At 54.6% G+C, this 27,273-nt stretch overlaps 6 protein-coding genes and 1 non-coding gene across 7 annotated transcripts; 4 read left to right on the top strand and 3 right to left on the bottom strand.

Moving 5' to 3' along the window:
• Positions 1-948: 948 nt before the first annotated feature.
• COCSUDRAFT_34282 (autophagy protein) lies at positions 949-2,246 on the bottom strand. Its single transcript, XM_005643862.1, has 5 exons — positions 2,156-2,246; positions 1,902-1,960; positions 1,720-1,788; positions 1,518-1,580; positions 949-1,413 (listed from the first exon to the last, which is right to left on the bottom strand). Exons 1-5 carry the CDS (start codon positions 2,178-2,180, stop codon positions 1,354-1,356), a joined length of 276 nt encoding a protein of 91 aa, XP_005643919.1. The 5' UTR covers positions 2,181-2,246; the 3' UTR covers positions 949-1,353.
• Positions 2,247-2,777: 531 nt separating this feature from the next.
• On the top strand, positions 2,778-11,443 carry COCSUDRAFT_38237 (P-loop containing nucleoside triphosphate hydrolase protein; the record flags this gene model as incomplete). Its single annotated transcript, XM_005643861.1, has 18 exons — positions 2,778-2,832; positions 2,938-3,029; positions 3,219-3,470; positions 3,775-3,942; positions 4,143-4,298; positions 4,562-4,749; positions 5,164-5,347; positions 5,857-6,051; positions 6,426-6,610; positions 6,966-7,089; positions 7,447-7,605; positions 7,962-8,165; positions 8,581-8,673; positions 8,926-9,145; positions 9,524-9,747; positions 10,110-10,319; positions 10,693-10,917; positions 11,252-11,443. 18 exons carry the CDS (start codon positions 2,778-2,780, stop codon positions 11,441-11,443), a joined length of 3,126 nt encoding a protein of 1,041 aa, XP_005643918.1.
• A 1,458-nt stretch (positions 11,444-12,901) lies between these two features.
• COCSUDRAFT_54666 (hypothetical protein) lies at positions 12,902-13,765 on the bottom strand. The gene is made up of 2 exons (XM_005643860.1): positions 13,561-13,765; positions 12,902-13,459 (listed from the first exon to the last, which is right to left on the bottom strand). Exons 1-2 carry the CDS (start codon positions 13,654-13,656, stop codon positions 13,118-13,120), a joined length of 438 nt encoding a protein of 145 aa, XP_005643917.1. The 5' UTR covers positions 13,657-13,765; the 3' UTR covers positions 12,902-13,117.
• Positions 13,766-13,919: 154 nt separating this feature from the next.
• Positions 13,920-14,000, top strand: COCSUDRAFT_t62. Its single transcript has one exon. It is a non-coding gene; the product is annotated as a tRNA-Ser (tRNA).
• Positions 14,001-14,839: 839 nt separating this feature from the next.
• COCSUDRAFT_58661 (hypothetical protein) lies at positions 14,840-24,408 on the top strand (the record flags this gene model as incomplete). Its single annotated transcript, XM_005643859.1, has 16 exons — positions 14,840-14,854; positions 15,302-16,136; positions 16,263-17,628; positions 17,852-17,948; positions 18,484-18,690; positions 19,167-19,358; positions 20,087-20,176; positions 20,314-20,425; positions 20,609-21,444; positions 21,930-22,051; positions 22,144-22,236; positions 22,359-22,497; positions 22,772-22,924; positions 23,247-23,374; positions 23,704-23,856; positions 24,213-24,408. 16 exons carry the CDS (start codon positions 14,840-14,842, stop codon positions 24,406-24,408), a joined length of 4,734 nt encoding a protein of 1,577 aa, XP_005643916.1.
• Positions 24,409-24,475: 67 nt separating this feature from the next.
• COCSUDRAFT_58660 (hypothetical protein) lies at positions 24,476-25,409 on the top strand (the record flags this gene model as incomplete). Its single annotated transcript, XM_005643858.1, has 4 exons — positions 24,476-24,505; positions 24,645-24,764; positions 25,038-25,220; positions 25,356-25,409. 4 exons carry the CDS (start codon positions 24,476-24,478, stop codon positions 25,407-25,409), a joined length of 387 nt encoding a protein of 128 aa, XP_005643915.1.
• Positions 25,410-25,458: 49 nt separating this feature from the next.
• On the bottom strand, positions 25,459-26,014 carry COCSUDRAFT_34280 (hypothetical protein). Its single transcript, XM_005643857.1, has one exon. It carries the CDS (start codon positions 25,752-25,754, stop codon positions 25,467-25,469), a length of 288 nt encoding a protein of 95 aa, XP_005643914.1. The 5' UTR covers positions 25,755-26,014; the 3' UTR covers positions 25,459-25,466.
• Between the last annotated feature and the right edge of the window lie 1,259 nt (positions 26,015-27,273).

Here is a 27,273-nt window from a genome sequence, read left to right as displayed (position 1 = left end):
CCCTGAAGGTGCCCCCAACTGCTGCTGTGTCCTCCCAAAGGCCCGTGTTCTGCACCAGGGACGCATAATTCACATACAGGGCACAAGACTCTATTCACATCCTGCACAGGGACTGACAGGCAAGGGCAACCCCACATCGCACAGCACAGGAGAAGGCCTGCTGGCATTGTCCGCAAAGGCAATTGGAAGCACACTACAGGAGGACATAGAGGCAAACCACTCCGTTTCTCACAGACAAAATGCAATGATTGAGAGTACGCAGTCTACCTGGTTACTGGAGACATAGGACTGCATCCTGGCATACCCCTGAAAGTGGCCACTCATATTGACAGAAAAGATCAGGAACACTCCGCATTTCTGCCTGAAGGCCTCGTTGAGCTTTTCCTCGTTGTGCTTCTGCAATCCAGATCAGAGACAAAGGGTGAGCCTGCCACAATCACTCAGCACACACCAACAGATTTACAGGGGTTATTCACCACCCATGCCATCTGAATTTTCAAATCTCCTTGGCCTGTCCTGCACTGTTATATGCTGTGTGCAGGCCGCATCCCACACCTTTTGGATAAAACCTCATCTTGCGCTTCCACAGAGTACAGGATAGTACAAAAGGCTGTTCTTTAGGGGATGATGCATCTAAGAAATGTCAGTAAGCATGCTGCCACAGGCACACCAGCTGAAGAACAGCCAGCAAATCAGAGCTAAGCATTCCTACCAGCATTATAGTCAGCAAACGCAAAAGCACTGAATTGGATGGAGATTGCACCTCTGAATGCCTGGCTAAGAATGTACAGAGGTTGTACATGGCAAAGGAAAGGGCGTCCAAATTGCACAACAGGAACAGGGAATCCTGTCTGCCAAAGGAGCCACTAATAAATGTACATAATTCCGGTGCACTTGCAGAGACAGACAGATGAGGTCCGGAGGCAGATGTCTCAACAAACCTGCGTTGCCCAAATGCCCTTCTCAACACTTTGGTCAACATTGAACATGCTCTTGCTCTTCAGGATGAAGAAGCGCGGCGGCTGGCGGCCGTTTTTCTTCTGACCAGCTGCCTGCACGCCCTTCCCCTGCTGCTGCTGCTGCTGGGCCCCTTGGCCAAAAGAAATGATGCGCGCAGTTCCATTCTGCTTCTGGGCAGGCTGAGTGGCTGCACTGCCATTGGTGGTGTTCATTTCTTGTTCCTGCTCCTCCTCAATATCAGCCTCCGACATGCCAGCATCCTGCTCTAGCAGGTCTTGGACTCCCTCTGGCTCGTTTGACATTGCAGCTCTTCAAATGGAGCACCCCACAATCGAGTGAGCCACTCCCAAGCTCCCGCTCAGAAGGAAAATATGAGTCGGCTGCGGGTTTTGTTCAACCCCAGGCGGGAGCGTTGGCGTAGTTGACAGTCAAGCGGCCCTCGCTGCCATATGCCTGCACAGGTCATCCCATTACTCACAGCACAGGGTTGAATTTACAGAATAGTTTGTAGGTGAACGAGTGCGAGCATGCCTTAGACAAAATGCAACGGATCCTACCTCATAAAGCACAGAGATCTTCTCGTCTAGCGAGGGGCAGAAGGACTCCTTCAGGTACACGAACTGGAAGGAAAATTGATTCACAGAGTTAGTAGGCCAGGTAGAGCAATCAGGTAAACGTGTCAACTCTGCCACCAATGCAGCGATCGAAAGTGTACATAGGGAAAGATGCAGGTGATCAGGCTGGACATCAAGGACCCACCACTTGCTCAGACTTGGTCTTGGTGCGCAGCACCTCCACAATCTTTGAAAACTTTTCGTTTGCCGATATCTGCATAAAGCACTTCGCCATCTCAGTGAAACAAAGTTGATCGGCAGGAAACAACAAAGGCACAAGGCAGCAAGGCGAAAGAATGAATTGGAGCCCTCAGTATTCTACCGGACCTTGACTTTCTGTTGTTTCAGAATAGGAGCGTCGCCGGTGGCCCGTAGCCAAACGATCACTGCATTCAGCACACACAGCAAGTTGGGTTTGCTGGATCAAAGCACCATACTGCAGCTTGACAAGAACGCAAATTCCCGGACCCGCAGCTGTATGGAATGCGGCGTCTTTGAGGGATGATCTTGTGTAAAGTCGGAAAACTTTCAGGAGGACAGACGACAACTGGTGAGATAAGAAGATCGCTTGCCAATGTTACCTTGGTTTCCCTTGCTCTCACTCATTCAGCGGTTGCATCCCCTGTCCTGTCTTTTGTGACGCCTCCCAAAAGATGTAGGCTCATACAATTGGCACCAATTGTATCGCTTTCCTGGCGATCTCGTCTTCTTCAGGCCCCGCTCCTTGCGAAGACATCTGTACAAAGGCGTGCCATCCCATGGTTTTTGTTGATCGCTGAATGAGTAGGATTACAAACTGCACTAAGTACATGCAGGTGATTTAGATGGTGAAATTTCAGTATCAATACCTCAGAGGTTCAATTCAGTGAAGTGTACGAAAAGGATTGTCTTGCGAAACTGATCTGACGTTGCTGTCAGTAACATCTAGACAATGGAGCTTGAATAATCGACAATAAACTCAAAATATGACACAGTAACCACGCGCTGTGTTTATTTTTCAACCAGTTCTATGAGTAAAACCGGCCAAGTTGGCAATAGAAGCCCAACATCAAACAATTGGCAGCCTGATCTTTCTTTAAAAAGACAAGTTTAGATTCTGGAGACAGCGAAGAGGACAACTGCAGCTGAGGTCGGGCGTGAAGCTCTGGATTGACGAGGACACATACAACTCAGATGGGACATTCTCCAAGCTGCTGACCGCCGATGGCAGATCGTAATTTAGACAACTGGGTGTCAGACCAGTTATATGCTCTCCTCGGTGCGCAAATAAATCCCTGAAGCGGATGTGGAATAGCGGCAGCGTACCTGGGAGTGCACGGCTGGTGCCATAGAGCAATGTTTGAAGATTGTTCTGGGTATGCAGGCTTTGCAGAGAGCGCAGTGGTCAGCTATGTGGTATCCTTAGGGCGAAAGGCGTCCAATGCAGCAGTCCTGGCTCGCCAGCTCGAGGGCCAGGTGACCCATTGATATCAGCACTCGCCCTGCATCTCTCACAACGCCCAGTGCCACACTCCTGTGTTCATGCACCGTCATGCTTGCTTGTTCCCTGTGTACTATATTCCCGGGCAAACTTGGGCCCACAATTTGAAGGGATGGGGCCTGTACTTGCACAAACAAGGCGCCAATCAGCTGGCTGTCTCGCAGGGGCTCCCGAGTGGCATGGAGACGCGGCGATTTGCCGAGGATCTCCTGGCAAAGATTCCCCGTGCGGGCGCCGCGCCCGGCCGCGCCGCACTGCAGTACCAACAACGCGAGCGGGATGCGGCCGCCTTCGTGCGAAAGAACGCCGCATTCGCGATGCTGGAAGATGACGAGGATGACTTTGACGAGCCGCCTCCCGCGCCCACCACCGCGCCGGTGCCCAAGGTCGCCAAGAAGAGCCTGCGCAAAAGCAAGGTGTGCTGCTCGAGGACTTTGCACGGCATGTGTGCAGACCTCAGCTCTGCTTTAGCTTGGTTGTTAGTCTGACGTCTGCTGCTAAAAACCCGCCAAAATTTGGGGTCTGGACCATGTTGTTCTCATCGGTGCCGTGATGGATATGCATGCCTGCATGTGGTGCCCACCTGAAGGATGGCTGGTATGCGGGCGTTTCTCATAAATGGTGGCTTTATGGCTGCAGGCTGCGGCGGTGAACGGGGAAACTGACGATGGTGTGGCGCCTGGGCTGGCTCGCAAGAGGCAGAAGAGGGCATGGGAGGAGGACTCTGACGCAGAGGGAGGGGACGCACCAGATGAGGAGCAGACAAAGCGGCTGGCAGAGGAGAAGGACGCGAGGGAGAGGGACGAGTTTGCAGAGCGACTGCGGCAGAGGGACGAGGCGAAGACGAGGAAGCTTGCCGAGGCCAAGCTCAGCAAGGAGGAGCTTGCGGTGAGATTGTAGCTACGTGCCGTTGTATCAAGAAGAGACCTGTGTTGCAAATTGCCTCCGGCTCAAAGTTTCACAAGGCAGCACATCTTGTCCTGGCAACGCCTTGAGGAAACACTGTCAGCGACATAATGATTGCAATTGCGGACCATCAGCAACCTGTAAGCAAGGCTGCCGGGGTTTAAACCTGAGCTGTGCTGCAGGACATAGAGAGGAGAAAGTACGAGACCGAGGCGCAGAAGAGGGCGCTCGTGCCAGAGCTGCGAGGGATTGCGCGCGAGGAGTACCTCAAAAAGCGCGAGGTGCTCAAGCTGTCAGAGATGAAGGACGCCCTGGAGGATGAGGAGATGCTTTTTGCGGTGGGACCCACTGTCTCTTTGTGTCTGCTTGCCTGCGCAGTCTACTTGCGGGTGTCTTGGAAGCAGGAAGAGCTTCACCCAATGGATCTGAGCTTGAGCACTGACAGAGAGGTGGACAGGGCTGTCCTTGCTGACACTCGTGTTGCCGGTTGCTTTGTGTTATGGTCCGTGGGGCAACGGCAGTAATAGGAGGTGTGACATCAGAGTTGCAGCGTACAGGAGGATGAGTTGTGAGGGCTGATTTTTCTGGGGTGGTGTCACAGGGCCAGAAGTTGACAGAGAAGGAGCAACGGGAGCTGGAGTACAATCGGCAGGTGTACGAGCTAGCCATGTTGCGCAAGAAGCAGGAGGAGGAGCTGGAAAATCGGGACGAGTACCACATGCCCACCTCCTACGACGCAGAGGGCCAAAACCAGAACAAGCGCTACGAGGTCCTTTCTGCACGATACAGGTCCGTTCCCGCCCGACTGCCACACCGTTTTCTCGTTGTGGATCCAAGGGAGGTCTTATGGCTTACTGAGTACTGCTGCAGTCGTGTCGTGTGTAGAGACGCATTGAGCAGCGCTCTTTGCATGCCATGCTGGAGGGTGGCAAACCGTCCGTCATCCCAGCATGACCTGCTTTGAATTGTCTACATCGATTCTGAGCACAATGGAGCGGTAACAGGAGGCCATCCTAATTGTGCCGGAAGCAGGTTTACTATGCCAGAAGCAGGAAAGCACCGTGTTTGCAATGCTGCAGACCATCCAGGCACATTACAACAGGATCATAAACAATGCAGTATGAGATAGAAGCATGCGAAGGCATGCAGGTCCCAAGGCATCCAGTGGTTACCATCCTGCCTGAATGTGCCTGCGCTGTTCAGGGAGGTTGATGAGGAGGATGAGGCGACGCCGTGGAAGGAGCAGGAAAACTGGGAGGTTGACAAAATTAAGACAGCCACCATGAAAGTGGGGTCCAAGGACCGGGCCAAAAAGGCGCAGGAGTACGACTTTGTGTTCGAGGACCAGATCGACTTCATCAAGGACATGGCCCTCGCCGGGGACGTGGTGCGCCCCTGTCTCAACATCTCCTGTGTCTCGTCCTCTTTTGTCAGTTCCTCAATACCTCCTGTTGGCTGTGAGCTACACCAGACTTCTTCCTGTGCCCCTCTTGTGCCCTGACATGCATTTCTTGTACCCTCACCTCGTGTGCTGCACGGGTTCAGAATCTGGTGCATCCTTACATGCATCAATACTGTGCAGTGTGCACAGTTGTCACAATACGGTGGCACAAAATATTAATTATTATCTCTGATTATGAGCTCTGATTATGTATCGAGTGAGCGTCGTTGGTTTTCAAGCCACGGATGCATCATGTGCTTGGTACACCCCAGACAAGCTGGTCCTTCAGGGCTGATTAAGCACGGAGTGGCTATAAATGAGAATCAAGCAAATGAATCACCCGTCTTCTTGCGACACCCCAGGGTTCCGACAAGCTCAGTTTTGACCGCTCTCCATCTAACAGTGGCCGCTATTCAGCCATGGAATTGAAGCAATATGTTCTTGGTGCGCGCCAGGATTTGGACGAGGAGCAGGCGCTGGACAGGGAGAGGAAGGAGCGGGAGGATGCGGCCAAGAGCGAGTTTGAGCGGCTGCAGGCGGACCGCAAGCTGCTGCCCATCTTCCCCTACCGCGAGCAGCTGCTGCAGGCTGTAGCCGAGCACCAGATCGTCATCATCGTCGGCGAAACCGGTTCCGGGAAAACAACCCAGGCGCGCACACCCCTGCCTTCTTGGCCACACAGATTGCAACCCGCTGTCCACCTGACATGCAGGCCCTGGCACAGAGATCAGTCATGCATCCGCGTGCGTGCGTGCATGGGCAGACTTCCTGCCGCCCAGTACGTTTTGCGAGCTTGAGCAGCTGGAGAGGATATTCTGCCGCTTGACACTTGCAGATCAGATCCTAGAGGCCTCTCCACAGCTACGAGAGGCAAATGCGGAAGTGTCAGCTCTGCAGTTCAATGTTTACTGGTTGGTTCCGCTTTTCACGTGGTGTCTGCTACGGAAGGGACGGCCATCTATTACGAGTGGCCTGTCTAGTAACAAGAGAGATTATTTCGCTGAGGTGGCGGTGGTGGGTGCAGATTCCGCAGTACCTGCACGAGGCGGGGTACAGCAAGGCGGGGCGCATCGGGTGCACGCAGCCGCGGCGCGTGGCAGCCATGAGCGTTTCGGCGCGCGTGGCCACCGAGGTCGGCTGCAAGCTGGGCAGCGAGGTCGGCTACTCCATCCGCTTCGAGGACTGCACCTCCGACAAGACCGTCCTCAAGTGCGCCCTCTGTCTTGATACAAGATAGCTGTTCTCATCATCAATTCAGCAGGAGATCTTACCATTCCCTCCGCCATCCCCTGCCATACATGACTCTTGCCACCTTGCCCTGATCATTGGTCTCAAGGCACATTTGTCCCACTCCCCTTGCTCAGCATTGCCTCCGTGTGCTGTTGCGTACGTCGCATGAAGCAGCAAACATCAGGGCAGAGATCAGGTAGAGGATCGTGGCTATGGCCCAGTATCTTACGATGATACCTTGAATTTCAGTTTGAAACAATCAACTTCTTTACATCGGCCGTGAATGAACAAGGATTCGCTCTTTCCTTGCTAAGGGCTGTGTGGTCTTGTGCAGGTACATGACGGATGGCATGCTGCTGAGGGAGTTCCTGGGAGAGCCCGACCTGGCCACCTACTCAGTCATGATGGTGGACGAAGCCCACGAGCGCACGCTGCACACCGACGTCCTCTTTGGCCTGGTACGCCCATGATCTTTCTAATATGCAGCGCTTGTCCGCTTCAGTATGTGACACGGCCCTTCCATGACATTGTTGTAGTGTGCTTGCAAGGCACTGCTATCCCCCATACTGGATCACCTGGTGTTGAGAAGGTCCCTTTTTACAGCCAGGAGATCCACTATGGATGGGCACCAAGATCGCCAAAACCCTGTGCAAGCCTGTGGTGCCCGCTTCCCTGCAGCATCTGTTTTGCCTTCAGTGCTTCTTAATCTGCAGCTTGGGGGCCCATCAGCACAGTTGACCTTGCCTTGACCAGTAGCATGCAATGAATATTTATAAATCCAGTGTGACACTTTATGTGTGTGGTACGTGGTGCAGGTGAAGGACATAGCGCGATTCCGGCCGGACCTGAAGCTGCTGATTTCCAGTGCTACGCTGGACGCAGAGAAGTTCAGCGAGTACTTTGACTATGCGCCCATCTTCCGCATCCCCGGCCGCCGCTACCCAGTAGACATCCTCTACACCAAGGCCCCCGAGGTGGGTAAATTATCCGCCGCTGCATGCATGGCCGGATGTTGCATGCGCTGTGTGCTGCGTGGATGTCAGGCCCCACATGTCAACATTGTGGGCCCGACATCCAGGACGCATTCAGTGCATGCTGAAAGCCGTCTGCCCTCGAGCTTGCCGGAGAATGTACTGTACAGATGCGAGAAAACGGGCCAATTGGGGTTTTCTGCCGTATTTTTCCCTGAATGAGCATGGTGTCAAAGCGGGCAATCTAGCACTGACCCAAGCGGGGATACGTACCATCAGGCTGTGTCGCTGTAAGTAGGTTAGCCGGTGAAGCTGCACTGAATCACAAATGTCTTACAGGCCTGTGGGTATCTGCGCAGGCGGACTACCTACATGCCGCGGTGGTGACGACGCTGCAGATACACGTGACGCAGCCGCCGGGCGATGTGCTCATCTTCCTGACGGGCCAGGAGGAGATTGAGACGGCCGAGGAGCTGCTGCGGCAACGCACGCGGGGCCTTGGCTCCAAGATTGGCGAGCTCATCATTGCACCCATCTATGCCAACCTGCCCTCCGACCTCCAGGCGCGCCAACTCCCCCTCCTACCCTCCTTCACTTTGTCAGCTCTATTTATGGTGTTCTCTTGCCTACGTCTGTCCTTTCTGTCACGGAATCTGTGGGATCTAGCTGCGGGGACTTGCGGAGGCTAGCGTCACCAATCGATAGACTTGTGCCCGTCCTTTATATAAATCTTGGAGGGGTGGAAGTCTCAGCAGGTGCTACAGTGTTGCAAGCTTCATGGTGTGCCTGGTGGTCTTTGAGAATTCATTGCTTGCATTGGTGCCCTCCTGGCCTGTGGAAGTGCTTATTGTAAGGCCAATCTCCAGTGGTGAGGGCAAATTCCAAATTATAGAGCGAGATGCATGGTTGCCTGGGTTATCGGCTCTGCGCGTTGCTTGCATTGCTTGCCTGATGGTGTCTGCATGATGTCTGCTGCAGGCGAAGATCTTTGAGACGACCCCTGTGGGCGCGCGGAAGGTTGTGCTTGCCACCAACATCGCTGAGACCAGCCTCACGATCGATGGCATCAAGGTGCGCTTCTTACTTGTGTCTCCCGCCAAAGGACCATCCTTCTGCTCTCTTGAGTGCTGAGCCTGTGCATGCAATTACATGCTATCATGCTTGAGAAGCATGCTGGGATCCTTATTGTGTGAAAATAAGCTCCCAGAAGCTCTATGTTGGCATCAGGTAGAACTGGCTGGGCAGCAGAGGTGATGCCATGCTGTGCTTCCTGTGTCACGCTATGCACGCTATCTTACGCTCACAGCGATGTGTGCTGCGCAGTACGTAATCGACCCCGGCTTCTGCAAGCAGAACGCGTACAGCCCCAAGACGGGCATGGAGTCGCTGGTGGTGACCCCCGTCAGCAAAGCGTCCGCACAGCAGCGCGCCGGCCGCGCGGGGCGTACCTCCCCCGGCAAGTGCTTCCGCCTCTACACTGCCTACTCCTTCCAGCACGAGCTGGAGGACAACACCATCCCGGAAATCCAGCGTACCAACCTCGGTGCGCCCCCCTTGCAACCCCTTTTCTGCCCTAGCTCTGCACTCACTCCGCCTGTGTAGTGTGTGACTCGGCAGAGCAGAGCACAGGTTCCTGGTGGGAAGGTACAGATTGCTCATCTTCTTAGCCAAAGTCTGAGGCATGAAGAACATCCTGGATCCTGCTGACTTCAACACTTGTTGCCCACCCAGCATCTAGGAGCTTTTCATCCTCATACTTGAGTGCCAGTGGAGACAGACATCTGTCGACTTCTTCATGCAGCCATTGAGGAAATTCCATGGCTTGCCTTGCGCATGCCTGGCTGCTATAGCGCTGTTTACCTCACATGACTGCTCCTCCAAGAAGGCGCATGTGCTGACATGTACCTCTGCACCTGCGCAGGCAACGTGGTGCTGATGCTCAAGTCGCTGGGCATCAACGATCTGATGAACTTTGACTTCATGGACCCCCCGCCCACCGAGACGCTCTTCCGCGCTCTAGAGCAGCTGTACGCGCTGGGGGCCCTGAATGACAGGGGGGAGCTGACTAAGCTGGGCCGGCGCATGGCGGAGTTCCCTCTCGACCCCATGCTCGCCAAGATGCTCATCGCCTCAGAGGACTACAAGGTGCACCTTATGTTGCCTCACAATGATGCACACTCATTTTCCTTCTGCCTTCCTCCCTGCCGAGCTCATCCTGCCTTTGCATGCAACAGCTCCTGGTGCAAATACCCCTGCAGGAAATGAGCCGTTTTTAGCTGCCGTGCATTGCTGCAAGGAAAGGCTCGGCCTGGTGATGTTACAGGCGCTGGGTGATCCCTGAGACGCTGCATTATCTGTATTGTATATGTAAAATGCCATCATATTCAGTGGCTCCATTCTTTAGCTGGGAATGTCCATCAGCGGATCCATCAGCGGATACTGATCAGGGTATGATAACAAGACAGTAGATTTGCGAAATGTGTAATCGGGTGCCGGTGTGGGTACAGTGCTCGGAGGAGGCTGCGTCGGTGGCTGCGATGCTGGGAGTGGGCGGCGCGGTGTTCTACCGGCCCAAGGACAAGGCGGTGCATGCGGACAACGCGCACCGAGCATTCCACCGCGGCAACGTGGGCGACCACATCGCGCTGCTCAACGTGTTCAATGCCTGGGCCGAGTCTGGCTTCTCCACGCAGTGGTGCTACGAAAACTTTGTGCAGGTGCCTCCCCGGTCCCATTTATGCATTTGGTGCACAAGTGCAAATCTGCTGTTACAAGGGCAGGATATGCCTCTCTGGATCTACTGCTGTTGGGCTCCATGTTGGCTGAGGGCAGGGCGCAGAGATGAGTTTTGCAAAGCAGCGGAATTGCCTTGGAATTGCTGGAGGCAGCCCTCAAATCTGCAGAGGCAGCGCTCAGATTTGCAGGGGCATGTGCAGTGACTGTATGCTGTTTTGCTCTTAATGCAAGGGGGAGTGGCTTTCTTCCTGGATGTGGCTCCTGATGAGCCTTGCCTGAGAGCGGGTCTGGCAGGAGGCCCTCCTTTGTGCCAAACAGTAGCCAGATCGCCTGCATGACACGATGCACATGCAGGTGCGGAGCATGAAGCGGGCAAGGGACATCCGGGAGCAGCTGCTGGGCCTGATGGAGCGAGTGGAGATTGAGCTCACCTCCAATGGGGGCGACCATGACATCATCAGGAAGGCCATCGCGGCGGGCTTCTTCTACCACTCCGCACTGCTGCAGAAGAACGGCACCTACCGCACCGTCAAGAACCCCCAGACCGTCCACATCCACCCCTCCTCCGGCCTAGTCGAGGTCCGTGCCGCGCTGCTCTCTGTGCTATCAATAAATATAATGTAATCTAGGTGGACGGGAAATGTGCTGCGCATTGCACAAGGATGTGCTTCTATGGAAGTGCGTTAGCAGTCTGATCCAGCTCCTGAAAGTCCCAGCCACAGGCTGCATGCGGACTTTCCATGGCAGCATCTCTTTGTGCAATTGTACAGAAAGCATCAGGAACGCAGGAAGTTTATTTGAACCTTGCCATCACCTCTGCAGGTTCATTCATACATGCAGCAACCCTGCATGTGGCCTGCTAGTGTCCTGCTCAGCAGACAGTGACTTGAGCAGCCAGAGCATGTGCGTGCAGGTGATGCCGCGGTGGGTGATCTACCACGAGCTGGTGATGACCACCAAGGAGTTCATGCGCACGGTGTCTGAGATCAAGCCGGCATGGCTGATCGAGATCGCGCCGCACTACTACAGCAAGAAGGAGCTGGATGACCCCTCCGCCAAGAAGCTGCCCAAGGGCGTCGGCCGTGCAGCCGCTGCAGATCTCTAGCGCGCATATATCATGAATTAGAGCTGATCAGCTGGCCCATGTTGTAGTTCTCTACTCGTGAGGGAATGATCCATTGGGGTCGACCAGTGACATTTTGTTGTATGCTCTAGCTAGAGGATCTGTACGGGGACTTTCCTTGTTAAGGACACCTGATCTGGCCTGGTAAATCTGGACAAAGGAAACGAACTCTTTGACGTTGGGGGTGCTGGAGCATGAACAGCAGAAAGAACGATATTGTGGCTCTGATACAGCAGCTGCAAGAGCAAGTAGGACCACCATCAGTCAGTCTTTTAGATCTTTTCCAGCCGCTTAGGGCTGATCAGACGTCTGGCCACATCGCATGGCCAGCAACCAACACAACAACCCGGTGTACAACCATGATGAACGATAAGCATCCATCACAAATCAATGAAGCACAATAGCCCAATGGTATCCAGATCTCTAGAGAATTCCCAAAGTATCAAGCAGCACATGGCATCGCAGGTAAGAACACAACCCAGAGTACGAGCAATCGTAGACGTCCATGAAATCAGGCAAGCACAATCACGCAAGTCACATCTATGGTAGATCTTTGAAATGATCACTCCGCACAATAGCAAACAAAGGAAAGTTTCATTGGCATCACAGATAAAGTAGCACAGCACAAAGCCTGGCACCGCAACCTCTCCAGGTAACAAGATAGGGCACAAACCAAAGGTCTGTGCCTTTTACATTGCCAGATCTCTTGCTGAACACCTGTAAATTTTTTATGAATCTCTGCCAGATTCTCTGTTGTACACATGTGGTAGTTGTTGCAAGATTTTCACCTCGCCCTTTAGTCTACAGAAACTCAGTCATGCGTTGAGGACTTTGACAAGCTCTCCGCTGTCTTTACATCACTTTGATACATTCTGCGCCGCCTCTGCACGCTCAGTAATCAGGCCTAGTAATTCAGATCTCAGATTCTGGACGGCATCAGGGGTCAGCCTGAGCCTCAGCTCAGAGTCTGTATCTTGCAAGGCTTCGCCCTTCACGAAGCTCTCTGCAATTACATCTGCCATGCCTGCATCATAAGTTGGATTGTCAGCTGTTGATGTACTCATCTTGATCCATGATCTGAATTCCAGTGCTGCAGTTCCATCTGTGAACTCATTTCAGATGCTCATGCTATCACCCACCTAGCACGTACAATCCACAGTCATGCAAGTTGATCTGCTGTGGAGCCTTTGCACACTCATATCGCAACTGCGTGCCTTCGTTTCTCCTGCAGGTGGCACCTAGATTTTCGTGCTGAGCACTTCCTTGAGTGATTATGATCAGATCTTGAAGAGAACAGAATACCGACCATGTAGCTGAAAAGAGAGGGGAGAGTCCTAAAATATCGTAGCACCAGAACTCACCCCAGCAACTTCCAAGCATTCTTGGCCAGACCCCTGGCTGCTTCCTCATTCATCCCAGCTGCTGAGTTGTAGTGCCGGAATGTGGAGTCATGCTTTGTGAAGACTAGCAGGCTCCTTTGAGTTGCAGAATGCACATAATGAGAATATCCCATACCGGTAACACCTTTACCTTAGGGTGGCTTCTTAATGGTACTGCATAACCATGACAGAGTTGCATGCTTTGCCAAGGTTACACACCAGTGGCTGCCTCCGCTGGATTGTGAGGGGTCGGGGTTGTCATTGCAAGCAAAGAGTATCAGCTCCCTCTCATCCAGCTGGCAAGCAACAGAGACATTGTCAAAACCCTGTAAAATGGCTCGTCTCTGCCCAAGGAGCAGGTATTGCAGGATGTACCTTCATGGGTGCCAGCACAGCTTCCATGTCCATGGCATCTGCACATGGGCACAGCACATGATGGACACCGTGATTTCATTGCAAATAGCTTTGGTCTCCACTGCTGTCTATTGATTCTGGACCCGCAGGCTTGAATCATACTTCCATGCAGCAGGAGATAGGTTAAGGATCCTCCAAAGAAGAATAGCTCGTGATGATGTTCATATTTTTCCTTCTGGAGATACTCAAAGAAGAAGGAGACGATCTGTGGCACAAATCCAGAACCTTGTTAGGTGGTACGGGCTCTGAGCGGATATGTTTAGGCCCTGGACTGTCTGACCATTGGGCATCAACATCAGATCAGACCTGATCATTCAACCAGAATTCACCCTTTAGGAGATCGACATCGCTTCTGTATAGAAGGATGTCATGATAATCAAGAATTTTGGGCTCTTTTGCCATGTGATGGCTAGCTTCTCATTTCCCTTATCACAGAAACTGCAAAACCGGTTTCGGCAGTCTTTAAGCTTGTCTTTAAATTGACAATTGGATGCTCAACTGGAACCGGATCTCAACCGGATTTCTGATTCTCTTCTTTCCAAGGTCTCCAAATCTGAGTGCACCCCAGAATCCACGTCGACGCCGACAGAAGTCGGGAAGACGGGCGTGCGGGCTCAAGATGGCAGTATATATATAGCAAAAATTTGAGAACGGTCATCTGGTCCGTGATCGTGGCCGAGCGGTTAAGGCGATAGACTAGAAATCTATTACGGAGACGTGCGCAGGTTCGAGTCCTGCCGATCACGCTTTTTCCATGTTTTTCTTTTTTGCATGTGCATTGTTGCACGTTCATCAAGGTCCTCACCAATATATCCACACCACTTCCTCTTGTACCAACTTGGAGTCACTTCAAGTTGCCTGCATCGCAGCCATGCGGCTCGGAGCCGCAGCTCCAACCGGATGGCCCAGGCGTTCATGATGATCATGATAGGACCTTGCATAGCATGCGCAATACACGTTCATCATGGAGACTCATTAGAAATCCTTCACAGTGGCGAATCGCGATGGAAGGGTGGCGTCAAAGCACTGTACACTTATTGCATGCAAAGCCCTGGAACTCATTCGAATCCTATGGGTCAGCCTAAGTAGGCTTCCTTGGATCTGCATAGCACAAGCACAGCATGGAAGGATTTCGTTACGAAACTTTCGTACCTCCGAACACTTGAAAAGGGTACATTTCCTGCAGGATCAGCTTGATCTGTGTTCTCATGAGGTGAAGGAGATCGGCTGCAGAGCGTGCAGCCCGTTGATAACATGAAAGGGAGGGTCACCTGCATTCTCTCTCAAACAGAGCCGTAAGGCGGAGGAAGAGGAGTGACATGCTGAAGGAGAGGTCTTCCTCATCATTGAAACAATTCAAGGCAAGACTTGCTACTGCTCCGACGGCACAGCATTGCTCAATTAAATGTTGTGTCCCAACCTTCATCTTTTGGCGCATGCGTTCTAGACACTTGGATCTTTTGCTTTGGATCTGATCAAGGCGTCCAATAAATATTCTTGATCAGTTGAAGATCTCATAGCTGTCTCTCTTCGCTGCAGTCTGCGACAGCGAAGAATGCAAAGTCAAAGAAGACCCGGGCTCTCAATGGTCTTTCTGCAGGTGGGTAGTTTCCTTTCTAATTCATGCTGCACATTTCAGAATTGTTCTTTGCACGTATATGTGCGTGGTGATTCTTGCCCGCTTCGAAATTTCTGGCGATTTTGGTTCTTCCCTCTCATACTGATCCAGGATCAACCTATGGCGCAGCTGATACAACATCCTCTGGCCCAGCCAACAGCGAGGAGAGTGCGCAGATGGGCGCTGCAGTCGTGAAAACATCCAAAGAAAAAGTTGCGAGCGTTCTTGGTGGAAGGGTGAGTGAGGTCTCAACCCATCTAAAGTATTATCTCTCTGTCTGACGAAGCACCTCGTCAACGATCTCCCTCCAATGCTGTCCTTCTGGTTACCTGGCAATCAAAAATTTTAAAGCATTATTTTTCTATTTATGAACATCATGCATGGACCATATCAGAGATCCCTGACGATGTCAGTCTGACACCTGCGCAGGAGGGAGATCGGCAGGGAAGCAGGGCCTCGCGGCCGAGCACGATGTTTGTGGAAGTGGATGCCAGCGTCACCAACGGCGAAGCCATGAGAGCGCGGCTGCGCGGGTGCACCTCTGATCCCAGCCACTGCGACAGCACTGCGCGCATTCTCCAAGATGTACCCCCAGCTGTGAACAATGCCACCGGCGCAGACGCAAATGAGAAGGGAACCGAGGGCGCTGTGCTTGCCGGCTCCAGGCGCGCTGAGTCAGTACCGGCGGTGGACGAGGAAGAGCGGGAGCGGCTGAGGGAGGCGGCCAAGCGCTCGGTCAAGTCGGACTTCGACATGAACTACCTGAGGACCTTTGATAACGTGACATGGGTACCTCTGGCAGAGGCTCGGCAGGCAGCTGCCAATGTTGGGCTTGCAACCGATGACCAGCCGCATCACTGCGGAGGACCCCATGGCTGTGGTGCAGAGGGCGGCGGGGGGAATGCAGCCACAGCAGGGGGAGGCAGGCCGGGGCATGATGCAGGCACCCCGGCAGGGGAGGGGGGACCCGACGAGGTTAATTCCCCGGGAGCGGTGGCCGGCGCGGCCCGATATCTCAGCGGCGGCGCTGTCACAGCAGAAGTGCGGGAGAAGCTGCACAAGAAGCTGGAGGAAGAGGGGAAGCTGCACCTGATTCCGCTGACGGCGAAATGGGAGATGGGCAGGAAATTGGAAAACACCTCAAGCCGAATGTGGTTCCAGCCGCCGCCAGAGCAGGGCCGCAAGAAGAAGCTCATGTCTTGTAAACAGGCAATCGCGTTCCTGGAAGAGCTGTATGGTAAGGGACAGGAGGCTGTGCAGCCAGGTGCGCTCTTTCCGCTGCGTTCCTGCTTTGTGCCGCTCACAGCGCTGGCATAGAGGCTGCTTTGTTCATTAATAAAGCCCTGCCATGGTCTATTTATTGCGTGACACCTTGTGCTAAACTTGTCAGGCGAGACAGGCAAGGGAGCCCAGCAGGGGGCAGCAGCAAAGGAGCCGGCCGCACCCAGGAAGCCCGCCAGCCTGGACCAGCATTCTGCTCTGGGCGCCCCGCACGCAGCAGCTGCGCGGCAGGACAGCGGGGAGCATGTGTCGCCTCGTCTTGTGAAGCTTGCTCCCCACGAGGAGCAAGTGGAAACATCTCCGGGCCTCAGCCCGCCCGGATCTCCCAAGAGCCCGCCCGAGACGCCGCGCTCGCGCGCCAGGCGGCAGACGCACAAGCCGGACGTGTTCAACCCCACGCCGCCCAGCAAGGAGGAGAAGAAGCGCATGCACGAGGAGGCCCGCAGGAACACCGCCAAACAAACCAAGGAGATGCTGGCTGGGGAGGCGCCAGCTGGCGGAGGGGAAGCGCTGCCGGCAGCTGCCGGGCAGCCGCACGGCTGGGAGCTTCCGGCCGCCGGCGCTGCGCCGCAGACGAGCCCTGTGGAGGTGACCTTTGCCAGAAGGGGCAAGGGCCGCGGCAGGGGAGCCTCTCGCGGCCGCGGAACGAAGACGGCCGGTGGTGGCAGGGGCAGGCGGCGCTCTGTCTCTCCTGCTGAAGCATCTGCGCCAGAGGATGGCGCAGAGCCCCAGCCAGCAGGGGTTCCTGAGGGCACTGATGGATTGCACGGCGAGGAGATTGACGTGGAGGTGGCAGAGGCCATGCCCAAGGGCACGCCGGCTTCGCCAAAGAAGCGCGCGGCCGGCGCGGCCGCCGCGGCGAGGGTTGCGAAGAAGCCGCGCCGGGGTGCTGCTGCCGACACATCTGCAGGCACCAGCAGTGGCAAGGCCACTGCCGCCACCGCTGCCTCCAATGGCCTGACGGAAGGTAGGGGGCACGGACCCCCCAGCAACAATTGCCCTGCCAAAGAGTGTGATATAGGACTTGAGAAGGGTAAAGCATGTGGGGAGAAGCTGCTGGGTTTGCTGAAGCTGCTGGAGAGCAAGGTGGACAAGGCCTTTGAGCAGGCATCACTTGGGACGGCAGTGATCTCAAGAACGGCGGTGTGGGGTGCAGGGGCGCAGCCGGGAGCAGCGACCGGGAAGAAAGCCAGGGGTGGGAAGAGGGCGGCTGCGCCGAAGGCCCTCAAGGAGGAGTCCGATGTTACCCCTGAGGAGAGTGAGGAGGAGAGCAGCGAAGCAGAGCCCATGAGCGATGGCGAGGCCAGCGATGAGAAGCCGCGCTCCAGGAAGAAGCCTGCAGCGGGCAAGCGCAAGGTGGTTAAGTCTGGCAAGGGCAAGAGCAGCGCTGCCAGCCAGAAGCCAGTCAAGAGCGGAGGAAGTGCAAAGGCTGCTGTGCTGGCTCCTGCCAGAGAAGCGCTGCCACCCCAAGAAGGGTACGGCCCTCTGCCGCTCCTCTAGCATCAAGCTACACCCCATAGAACTTTCTTTTCAAATATATCTTTATATTCTCTGATCTATAATGCTATTGTCCTGGGACTGATGTGGAACACTGATACTGCATTGTGGGCCGGGAAGGCTGACTTTTGCTATAGGTGGATTAAAGAATCGTATTATCATGGCTGCTATGGGTCAAGGCATGGTGCCTGTGAACTGCAGGCGATCTACAGAGGCACACTATTGGTTTGACAGGACAAAGGCCCAATTGGTGCAGCTGCCAAAGCACAAGAAGGACTTCACAGCAACACAGCTGGAGGTGAGCGGAGCACTGGCGCTCCTTCGCCTGACATCACTGCATATGTTCAGATTCGCATGGAAGGCACTGCGCTACAGAATGACCGCATCCTTCAGGAAATCATTGGCACTGGTGGTGCATCACATCATGGGCCTTCCAGGGGATATCTGATTGGTTTTGTGTTGCGCAGCTCAATGCAAAGTCATGTCACAGCTGCATGCTGCAGCATGTGGTGCTGCCGTGCAAGTCGAACAAGAAGGACTGCGACATCAGCTTCTGCATACGGCAAGCTCTCCACTGCAAACGCCAGACTGCACTTGCAGGATTTTCTTGCTATTGGTCTTATCATTTGTCTGTCGCATTTGATATCCTGCTATCTTGGAGCAACCACTTCACCATGTGAGCTGCGGAGTGCAATCTTCCTGCAGCTTCTCTGGGCGTGCAAATCTTGTTGCATTGTTGCTCGCCTTGCCTTGCCCTATCTCATTGTATACTTATCTGCTAAATTGGATCACGCCTTGGCAGGTGCTCCGAGACGATGGGGTACATCGCGAAGGTGTGCACGGACGAGGAGTGGCGGAGGTACGCCGCGGGCTGGTGCCCCCGCTGCCTGGGCTTCTGCACCTGCCGCGCATGCATGCGCAAGCCGCACCCGCGCGAGCAGTACTCAGCGCCCGAGCACCAGGAGGAGGAATATGCGCGCCACGTGCTGCGCTACGTCGGCCCCCTGCTCGCTGACCAGCACGCCCACAAGGTCGCAGAGGTGCAAAATACCCGCATGCCCTCCTCATCTCTCACGTCATTTGCTATCTACAAGCATCTGGGCACATTTTCCAGAGTGAGTTTTTCCAGCTGGTGTTTCCACTGAGGGGCCCCTAGCACCTCTGGACCAAGCTAGGAGCGGTACTCGGATGGCTTCTATACCGGGAATAAGGCAACGACCGACCCTGCTAGCCTTGAAGATAGACTATCAACAGTGCCTGCCTGCGGCATCGCTCAACTGCAGAGGTGCTCTTCGGATTGTCCATGGTTGTCTGAGGCGGGCTGGCTGTGCCCCGGGCGGTCAATGATCAACATTGCCCGCTTGTGGCAACCCTCCACTGCAGAGCTGTCCCCAGAACAATCACCTGCCAATGCACTTGGATATCTTGAGGCTGGCTTATGACCAGGTAAAGCGCAACTTTTGGGCTTCTGCTTTGCCGCCAGCTCTGTCATCTACAGATTTTCTGCTGCGCGCAGGCGCTGGCGGGCCGGAAGCCGTCGCCGTACGCGGAGGTGAGTTGGGCGGACCCGGAGGACTTTCGTCACCTGTGCGACCGCTGCGCCACGTCCATCCCCGACGTGCACCGCACCTGCGCCGCCTGCGACCGCAACGCTGACGGCTACGACCTCTGCCTGCACTGCTGTGCGCAAGTCCGCCAGCCCGGCGAGGTGCACCCTCTGCCTGTCTGCATGGGCTTCTTCTTGCTTTGCATGCATCCATCCCCTTCAGCAGTCTTCCTCTGCAAGGCATGCAGTTTGTGCACAAGGCACCGGAGATCTGCCTTGTCGCTGGACACATTTGAGATGCAGCCCTGGACACTGCTGTACTTCCTGCTGGGTCCCTCAGCCCTGCGACCAGTGGAAATTCATGCAGCGCCACATCACATGCAGCGGCAGAGCCAGATGAACGATGTGCATTTTGCATTATAACATGTCTTCCAGTCCTTGAGGACTAAGTACGTCAAGCAACAGCAGCAATATTGCCTTTCAGTCTCCCTGATCCTTGCACTTCCTCTACCGTGCCACAGTGCAAGTGCTTTAATGTCAGAGCTCTGGATCTGAGGAGGGCAGTGTGGGAAGAATAGTCACACTTGGCCGGCAGCGCAGAGCCTTTAATGTCAGAGTTCTAGAGTTGAGGAGGGCAGTGTGTGGAGAACAGCCACACCTGGTCGGCAGGGCAAAGGACAGCAAGAAAAACATGCATGCCAGCCTCAATACAGGGTGTCTAAGAGTTCAGTCCCTGCTCAAAGATTGTGGATGGCTGCCGACTGACCGCTTGAATGCTTCTCTATTTGTAGCTGCAGAGGTCTGAAAGGAAGGCGTCTGTTGCACACTTGTTGTGCATCGGCGTGGCGTTGCTGCATGTGCTGAGTGCTGTGTGTGTGTGTGTGCCACAGAAGGATGTTCTCTGCAACAAGAACCACACCATGAAGCTTGTGCGCTTCTTCAACGACGACATGGCCTCAGCTGTCAAGCAGACCATCGAGGTACCGCCCTCCCTTCATCATATCCTGGCTGCACCATGACTTGCATGTTGCTCCAGATTCCTGGCAGGGCTCGGAACTTTAGAATATTCGTGCGGGAATGCCACTGTCGCTGACTGGCTATTCTGCCCTGATTTCAGATGGCGAAGGATGGAGACAAGGAGCTGTGGGAGTGGACGCCGGAGCTCAAGCTGGGCCTCAAGAGGAAGAAGGCTGTGGTCTCTGCTGAGGCCGCTCTCGCTGGTCGCAAGGGTGTGTATACCTCTCTGCCTGTAGAAAAGCTCCTCCACTCCCTGACAGTCCTTTATGGTGTTCAATTTGTGCATTCCCTAAGAATGGTGCGTATCAAAAGGGACACAGATTAAGGTGGATCCATGGAGTGTGCAAGATTATGTATTACAGCATTGCCAGCAACAGCTGCATCCTTTTGTGCAGGCAAGAGTGGCTCCTGGAAGGGCGCAGCCGAGGGGACCGCAGCTGGCGGATCTGGCAGCATCAACGCGGCTGCCAAGCCAACCGCCGACAGCGAGCCGCTTGCAGAGGCTCTACACAGCGCCAGCAACCCGCAGAGCAAGGCGGCTGCCGCAGAGGGGCAGGGCGCAGTTCTGTCAGGCATGACAGGAGACCGGGGCACCGACAGCGATGTTGACATCGTCGATGCTGCGGTGCCGCCTGCCGGGTGGCTCGGGGCCGGGCTGCCGCAGCAGCAGCCGCCGCCCGACTACGCAGGCTTCAGCGCAGAGGTGCAGCGGAGCGTGAAAAACCCGCAGCAGTTCCTCGCCAATGGCGGCTCGCACGGGCCCCCCGGCGTGGCAGCAATGGCGGCGGGGGGGTGCTCGGGGGACCCCGAGGCCGCGCATCCCAGCAAGCGCGCCCGCACGGTCGCCCCGGCCGCGGCAGCCGTGCAGGAGGAGAGCGATGCTTGCGAGGTGCAGAGCTTCCGGCAGAAGGTCAACAAGGGCTTCCCCAAGGAGAAGGCGACCGTTGCACCCTTCCTGCGCACCATGGCGGACTTCTGGGAGGACAAAGTGGCTGCAGCACATACCATGTTCCAGCTGCAGCAGGCCGCGGTACCGGCTGCCGACCCGCCAGAGGCGGCTGCGCAGCCGTGCAACAGGGAGGAGGCAGGATCCGCGGCTGCAGCGCAGGAAGCGGCCATGCCTGACCAGCGCGCAAGCAAGACGGCAGAGCCGGCTGCGGGCACAGCAAAAGCTGCCGCGGTGCCTGCCGGCATTGCGCCACTGCCTGCCGGCCAAAAGTGGTGGCATCAGGTGCCCATCACAGCCCAAGCTCTCCCAGAGCTCTTAAACGTACCTATATATGATGATCTGCTCAAGTGTAGGCGGCTCAGATGGCTGGTCACGTAGCAAGGATGAAGGAAGGCAGGCTGCCAAACCAATTGAAGTTTGTTACTGTACAAGGGTCTGGGAGAAAACACAGGCCTGTCAAATCCCGGAATGATTGTGTGAAAAATGACCTGGATTTCATGGGATTGAAATGCCAAGACAGGGAAGATTGGAAGGGAATTATTGAGAGGTTGCTGCAACGCACCTAGCCCTGAGGGCTGGAATAAGCGTGAAATAATAAGAATAGTAATAGTAATATATGATGTGCTCACAGTCAAGAGTGCGCCTTTCGTCCCATCCAGCAGGGCTTTGAGTATTTCCTCCAAGAGCTGGCCTGCAGGCGTCTGCAGAGATTGGGCATTTCAGGACGATTTGATACTTTCATGAATTCTCGTTGTGTGGTGGAGCAGGCGGTTCCAGACGAGTGCAAGAGGATGGCGGCATCGCGGCCAAACGGGTGGCAGAACTACGTCTACACGCCCCACGCGGACGACCTGGCCATGTACAACCCCGACCGCAAGGCGCAAGTCAGGTGCGCATCAGCCGCTTGGTCATCTATATCCAGATCTCTCTGCTGTCCTGGTGTGCTGCCTAATTTCTGTTGGCCAAAACACCTGTTCACAGCTGCTACTCATCCGCTGTCGCCGAAAAGGGTCTGCTGGCGCCTTTTGCGGCCGGCCGGCAGGCACTGCGGCGGCTGGCGCATGAGGAGCAACTGTGCCACTGTCTTTGAAATTCCCGCGGCTGCCATATCCTGCATTTACGTGCACTAACATGTCGCATGCATCTGGTCCATGTAAGAGACGTGTTGATCTTGGCATGTATTTGGTGCAATTCAGGGTGTTCCAGGAGGTGTGGCGGGAGGGTGTGCCGGTGGTGGTGCGCCGCTGTCGCAAGGGGTACCAGTGGGACCCGGCCACGATGGGCCGCGCCACCACCGAGAAGAACGCCCGCTTTGGCAAGGACAGCGAAATCGAGGTGCGCCGCCTCTCAGTCCTACCATGTTCTTTCTGAGTGCCATCACGGCTGCATGAGTCAGCTTCCCGGCACGGTGCTGCTTGCGGTGGTCAGTCATTGCTGCATGCCGTTGTTGTCCTTTCCTTAAGCTGTTGTACCTGATCGTCTGCAACAGTGGCCGTTTTTTGTACCGGAAATATTTGGTGCTGACATGAATGTCTTAACCCCTCCTCAGGGAGCAGATATTGCGCCCATGAAGAAAATCTCTGAAGGCTGGGGTGCACTGGCGGGGCAGGTGATAGACTGCGAGGACTGGAACGTGGTGATGATGAAGCAGGGCACCTTCTTCAAGATGTACGAGAAGGACAACGAGGAGGGCCCCATGTACAAGCTCAAGGACTGGCCTCCCAACGCCCACTTTCGCAAACGCCTCGGCCGCCACAACCAGGTGCTTGCCCTGCTTTCGCACCACTGCATATGATTACAAGAGTGCACACCTCCTTGAAACCCACATGAATTTCCTGATAGCTTCCCTTGCATCATTACTTTCAACAAGGCAGATGTCATGCTGTAGATGCCGCTAGGGCAACTTTCCTTTTAACGAGCGGAATGCACATGTGACTGACCCCAGGAGCACCATTGCCGAAATGCTCCTTTGCACTTCGCAAAGTTGCTCCACAGCCCAGCAGAAGGGACCTTGTTTCAATTGCTGCCCGCCATGTGGCATAGTGATTGAGTGGCTGACCAATCAATGTGTGGGTGCCCCGCAGGACTTTTTGGAGATGCTGCCGATGCCGGAATACAGCCACCCCAAGGGGCCCCTCAACCTCGTCTCCTACCTCAGAGACAACTCCGTCAAACCCGATCTTGGACCCAAGTCCTACGTCGCCTTCGGCAGGTGCGCGCAATCACCCCTGCTTCCTGCACGTGCACCTGGCTCTCCGTCCTGCTTGTGCACCCACAATCTCCACTAGTGCAGACTGTTTCTTTCTCAATATACATGCTGGATATAGCACCTATATGGGCACTTTTGCCGTGTGGGCTGCCACCACCCCTGCATATTTAACAGGATCTGTATATCCCGATGGGTGTGCAGTACTTACCTTACTGCTGTATGCCATGCTGTCTGAGTCAAGTGGCAGCTGCACCATGCTGGAGCATGCCCATTGGACTGCTGCAGGGGCAGGCAGGCTGACTAATGCTTACATTATGTGTTGACATGGACAGGGTGAAGGAGCACCTGGGCGACGGTGACAGCGTGACCAAGATGCACTGCGACCTGAGCGACGCCGTCAACCTCATGTGCCACCAGTCCGGCGAGGGCGAAGGTGCCGTCATCCGATGCGGCGACACGCCCGCCGACACAGACACCGACCCCAGGTCTGACATGCACATCTCATCGCTGCCTGGTTGATTCCACCCAAGCTGACGAGAGGAGAAGGGGTGTGATCAGGCCATATTGTGTGCCTTGAAGTCTTCCTGTGCTGGCCGAGTGGCCCTTGTCTTCTCAGTGCAGAGGCTTATGCCATTTCCAGTAAATGCGGAAGGGGATGGGCCTGATATTCTCTGCAGTGGCAGCAAACAGCCTGCATTCTAGACTTGGTGACAACATGGATGGCCCATTTCGTTCCAGAGCGTAGCTTTCATTTTGGGGTGGACGACGGCAGCGGAGATGGATGGCGGTGACTACTCTGTGGCGGCAAATACTGACACAATCTTTTCTGTCCTGGGCGCAGCTACGGGGGCGCAGGAGCGGTGTGGGACATATGGCCGCGCGACTGTCGGGAGCAGCTGGCAGCGTTCCTGGTGCGCCACGCGGACGAGTTTGCGGCGGAGGGCCTCAACATCGACCCCCCCAACATCCTGCACCCCATCCACGACCAGGCGCGCCCCCACCCCCTATCCCTCCCTGAATGCAGATGCCAAATTTGACTGCGCTGTGTTTATCTGCACTTGTCTCTGTGTCAGTGATAAGCCGGGAATCACGTAAGTGAGAAGCATGCAAAGAAACGCTGTCTGGAAGAGTATGGTGGGTAGTGCACATCATATTCTATATGCTGACGTCATCCTCTGCATGCTGACCGGGACCTTCTGCGGCACAGTTGCTTTTGCCTATTGCGATGTCAATACTGGTTTCTGAGATGGCGGTGTGTTGTGATTGTGCGCAGGACTTCTTCCTGACGGCCAAGCACCGCGCGATGCTGAAGGAGGAGTACGGCGTCGAGTCGTGGCACTTTGAGCAGCACCAGGACGAGGCCGTCTTCATCCCAGCCGGCTGCCCCCACCAGGTGCGCCAAAACTAAGTTCCACTTGTGCTGACCAACCCGTCCCTGTCAAAGCATGTAGATACAGACAACTCATGCGCATCCTGAATGCAGCAACCTGCTGATATAAGTCCTGTCCTAGGTGCCATCGGCAAGCATTGGCTCTCAGGAGTCTCGTGATACAAGGTAGCAGGAAGAGGGATGAGAGTGATGGATGGGACAGACATGCAAACCAGAAAGCAGAGCCCTTATATTTTCGGACCTTTCACTTGCTTCACATGTTTCGTTGGGGCGCAGGTGCGCAACCTGAAGTCGTGCATCAAGGTGGCAATCGACTTTGTGAGCCCGGAGAGCGCGTCGCAGTGCCTGGAGCTGACGCAGGAGCGCCGCCAGCTCACCCTGCGCGAAAACCAGCTGCTGTCCGCCGCCGGCCAGGAGCCGGACGCCCCCATCGACCGCCGCCACAGCGACAAGCTGCAGGTAGGACTAATTCAAGATTTCTTGATGACGCCTGCACTAAGTAGTACATTATAGTGCAATTTGGGGATTGGAGGGGGTATTATCTTCTAGTAGTCATATTGCTTGGACTTAGTACCATGATGTCACCTGTTGCAGGCCGAGCTCATGATTGCACGCGCGGCTGCCGCCTCCCTCGCGCAGCTGCGCTGAAGCAGCCCTCCAGCGGATTCACCCTTTGACCCCCCGGCTGAGGGGGCAAGATTGCCATCAAAACGTTGCTGTGAGGGGGTGATACAAATCTGTGCTGGCTCCGGTTGTGATGGGATTCAGGAGCAGATCTTGTCTCGGTGGCTCCAGGCGCCAGACCAGCCAGAAATTTTCCTTCTTTGCTCCTACGAGAGCTCTGTATTGATGTTTTACACCGTCTTCCACTTGCCAATGCAGAGGAATGCTGGAGCGGGCTGTATAAAGTACCTGTTGAGAGATTTTTTTGTTGAAGGCAAACAAAAGGACAGGATTTGCATGTGACATGCTAAAAAAGATAGGCATCTTCATATCTGACATGCAGCAACTTGGAAGGTGAGATCTGCAGACTTTCCTTCTTAACTGTTGGACGTGGCCTTGTGTTTGATATTATGCTGCTTTCTCGAAGGGTCAAACGATTGGCTTGGCAGCCTGCTGAAACAGATGTGCATGCAACTCTTGAAAGAATTATCTTTTGACACCCTTGGTTTTCTATCTGTGTGTTGGTTATTTACTCCTTTCAGAGATTATGTGCTACTCATCAATTTGTAAATGAAGGAACTTAAGGGATCAGTGATTTATGCAGCTGGAACATACAGGCATATCCCTTTCCATTGTCAGGGACTTCATTGAGACGTCCTCATTTGGCACCACAATTTATACAGCATTGATTACAGGATACCTGGGGACCACACGCGCATGTATACATCTTAATTGCACTAAGGCACATATCAAGGGCATGCTCCCAAATGTACAGAAATCACAAGAACTTGTCTTTATCACAGATATATCTGCACCACAAACCTCGTCCTGCCAAATGTATCACCAGACCCTGAGAAGGGGCCCTTCGCCAAACACTCTGCGTTGCTTTTTTTGTTTTTTCCTTTTTTGGTGTAAAAAGAACACATTTGCAATGTGTCCCCTAATGCGGGCAATGGCGGGCTACCAGCAGATTCACCCGTAGCCACCACCACGCCAGATTTTCCAAAGTATTGCGCAGCCTTTGCAGGACTGCGCTGCTTCCAGCTGCTGAGCAGGGTCTTAGAACAAGCAATCCTACTCCCCCTTCCGTAAGCTCCAACCCTTACGAATCTGCCATCCAACCACCATATGTTTCCATGCCGGGCTGTCTTGAGGACGATATATACTTTGCGTGCACACAAGCTCCTACCAAAAAGTTGCATTGCCCTCACGATTCACACCCTCAGTAAAAAGCAAGAGGGGCTCCAAGTTGCATCTTCCAGGATTCAAAATACCCAATCCCCAGGGAAGGGCGCCGAGCATCCAGCCCTAGCCTCAACCCCAGATTTTACTACAAGAACGCATCAGCAGGAAGAAAAGAATGCGGAAACCACGCACTGTTTGCAGCTGAGGCCTTCAAATACGGCCATTGCCCAGCTTGCACTGCTTTGCACCCAGACACTTTGAGCGCCTCATAAGCCTTTTCAAGATCCTTTCGTGCCTCTAAGCTTTCTAGACGTCTCAATCAGGCTCCTTGCATTGCATGCCACCCATTACTGCAGGCAGTCGCTAACCTTCAAACTTCTAATTAATCTCTTCACGCCCATTTGGACTATGAAACACTGCGACACTGGGTGCGGACAGGACAAATGATGCAGCTTTTCCGGTGCTTCTCTTAAGAAACCTGATGGACAAATGAGACGACACCTGCAGGATATGCTCCCCCCGCCCCTGCACCAGGGGCGGGGTAGAGCCCGCTCTAAAAGCTCGTGCAATCCTGCTCACCACAAAAGGGCATATATATGAACAAGAAGAAAAGAAACAGCAGGGTCCAGGGCCGGGGCTGAGGAGGCGCCCAAAGACTCCCCTT

The sequence above is a fragment of the Coccomyxa subellipsoidea genome (assembly GCF_000258705.1).
Source record: "Coccomyxa subellipsoidea C-169, whole genome shotgun sequence".
NCBI lineage: Eukaryota > Viridiplantae > Chlorophyta > Trebouxiophyceae > Coccomyxaceae > Coccomyxa > Coccomyxa subellipsoidea.
Note: the sequence above shows the minus strand (reverse complement) of the source record. Positions and strands in the feature narration are given on the sequence as shown.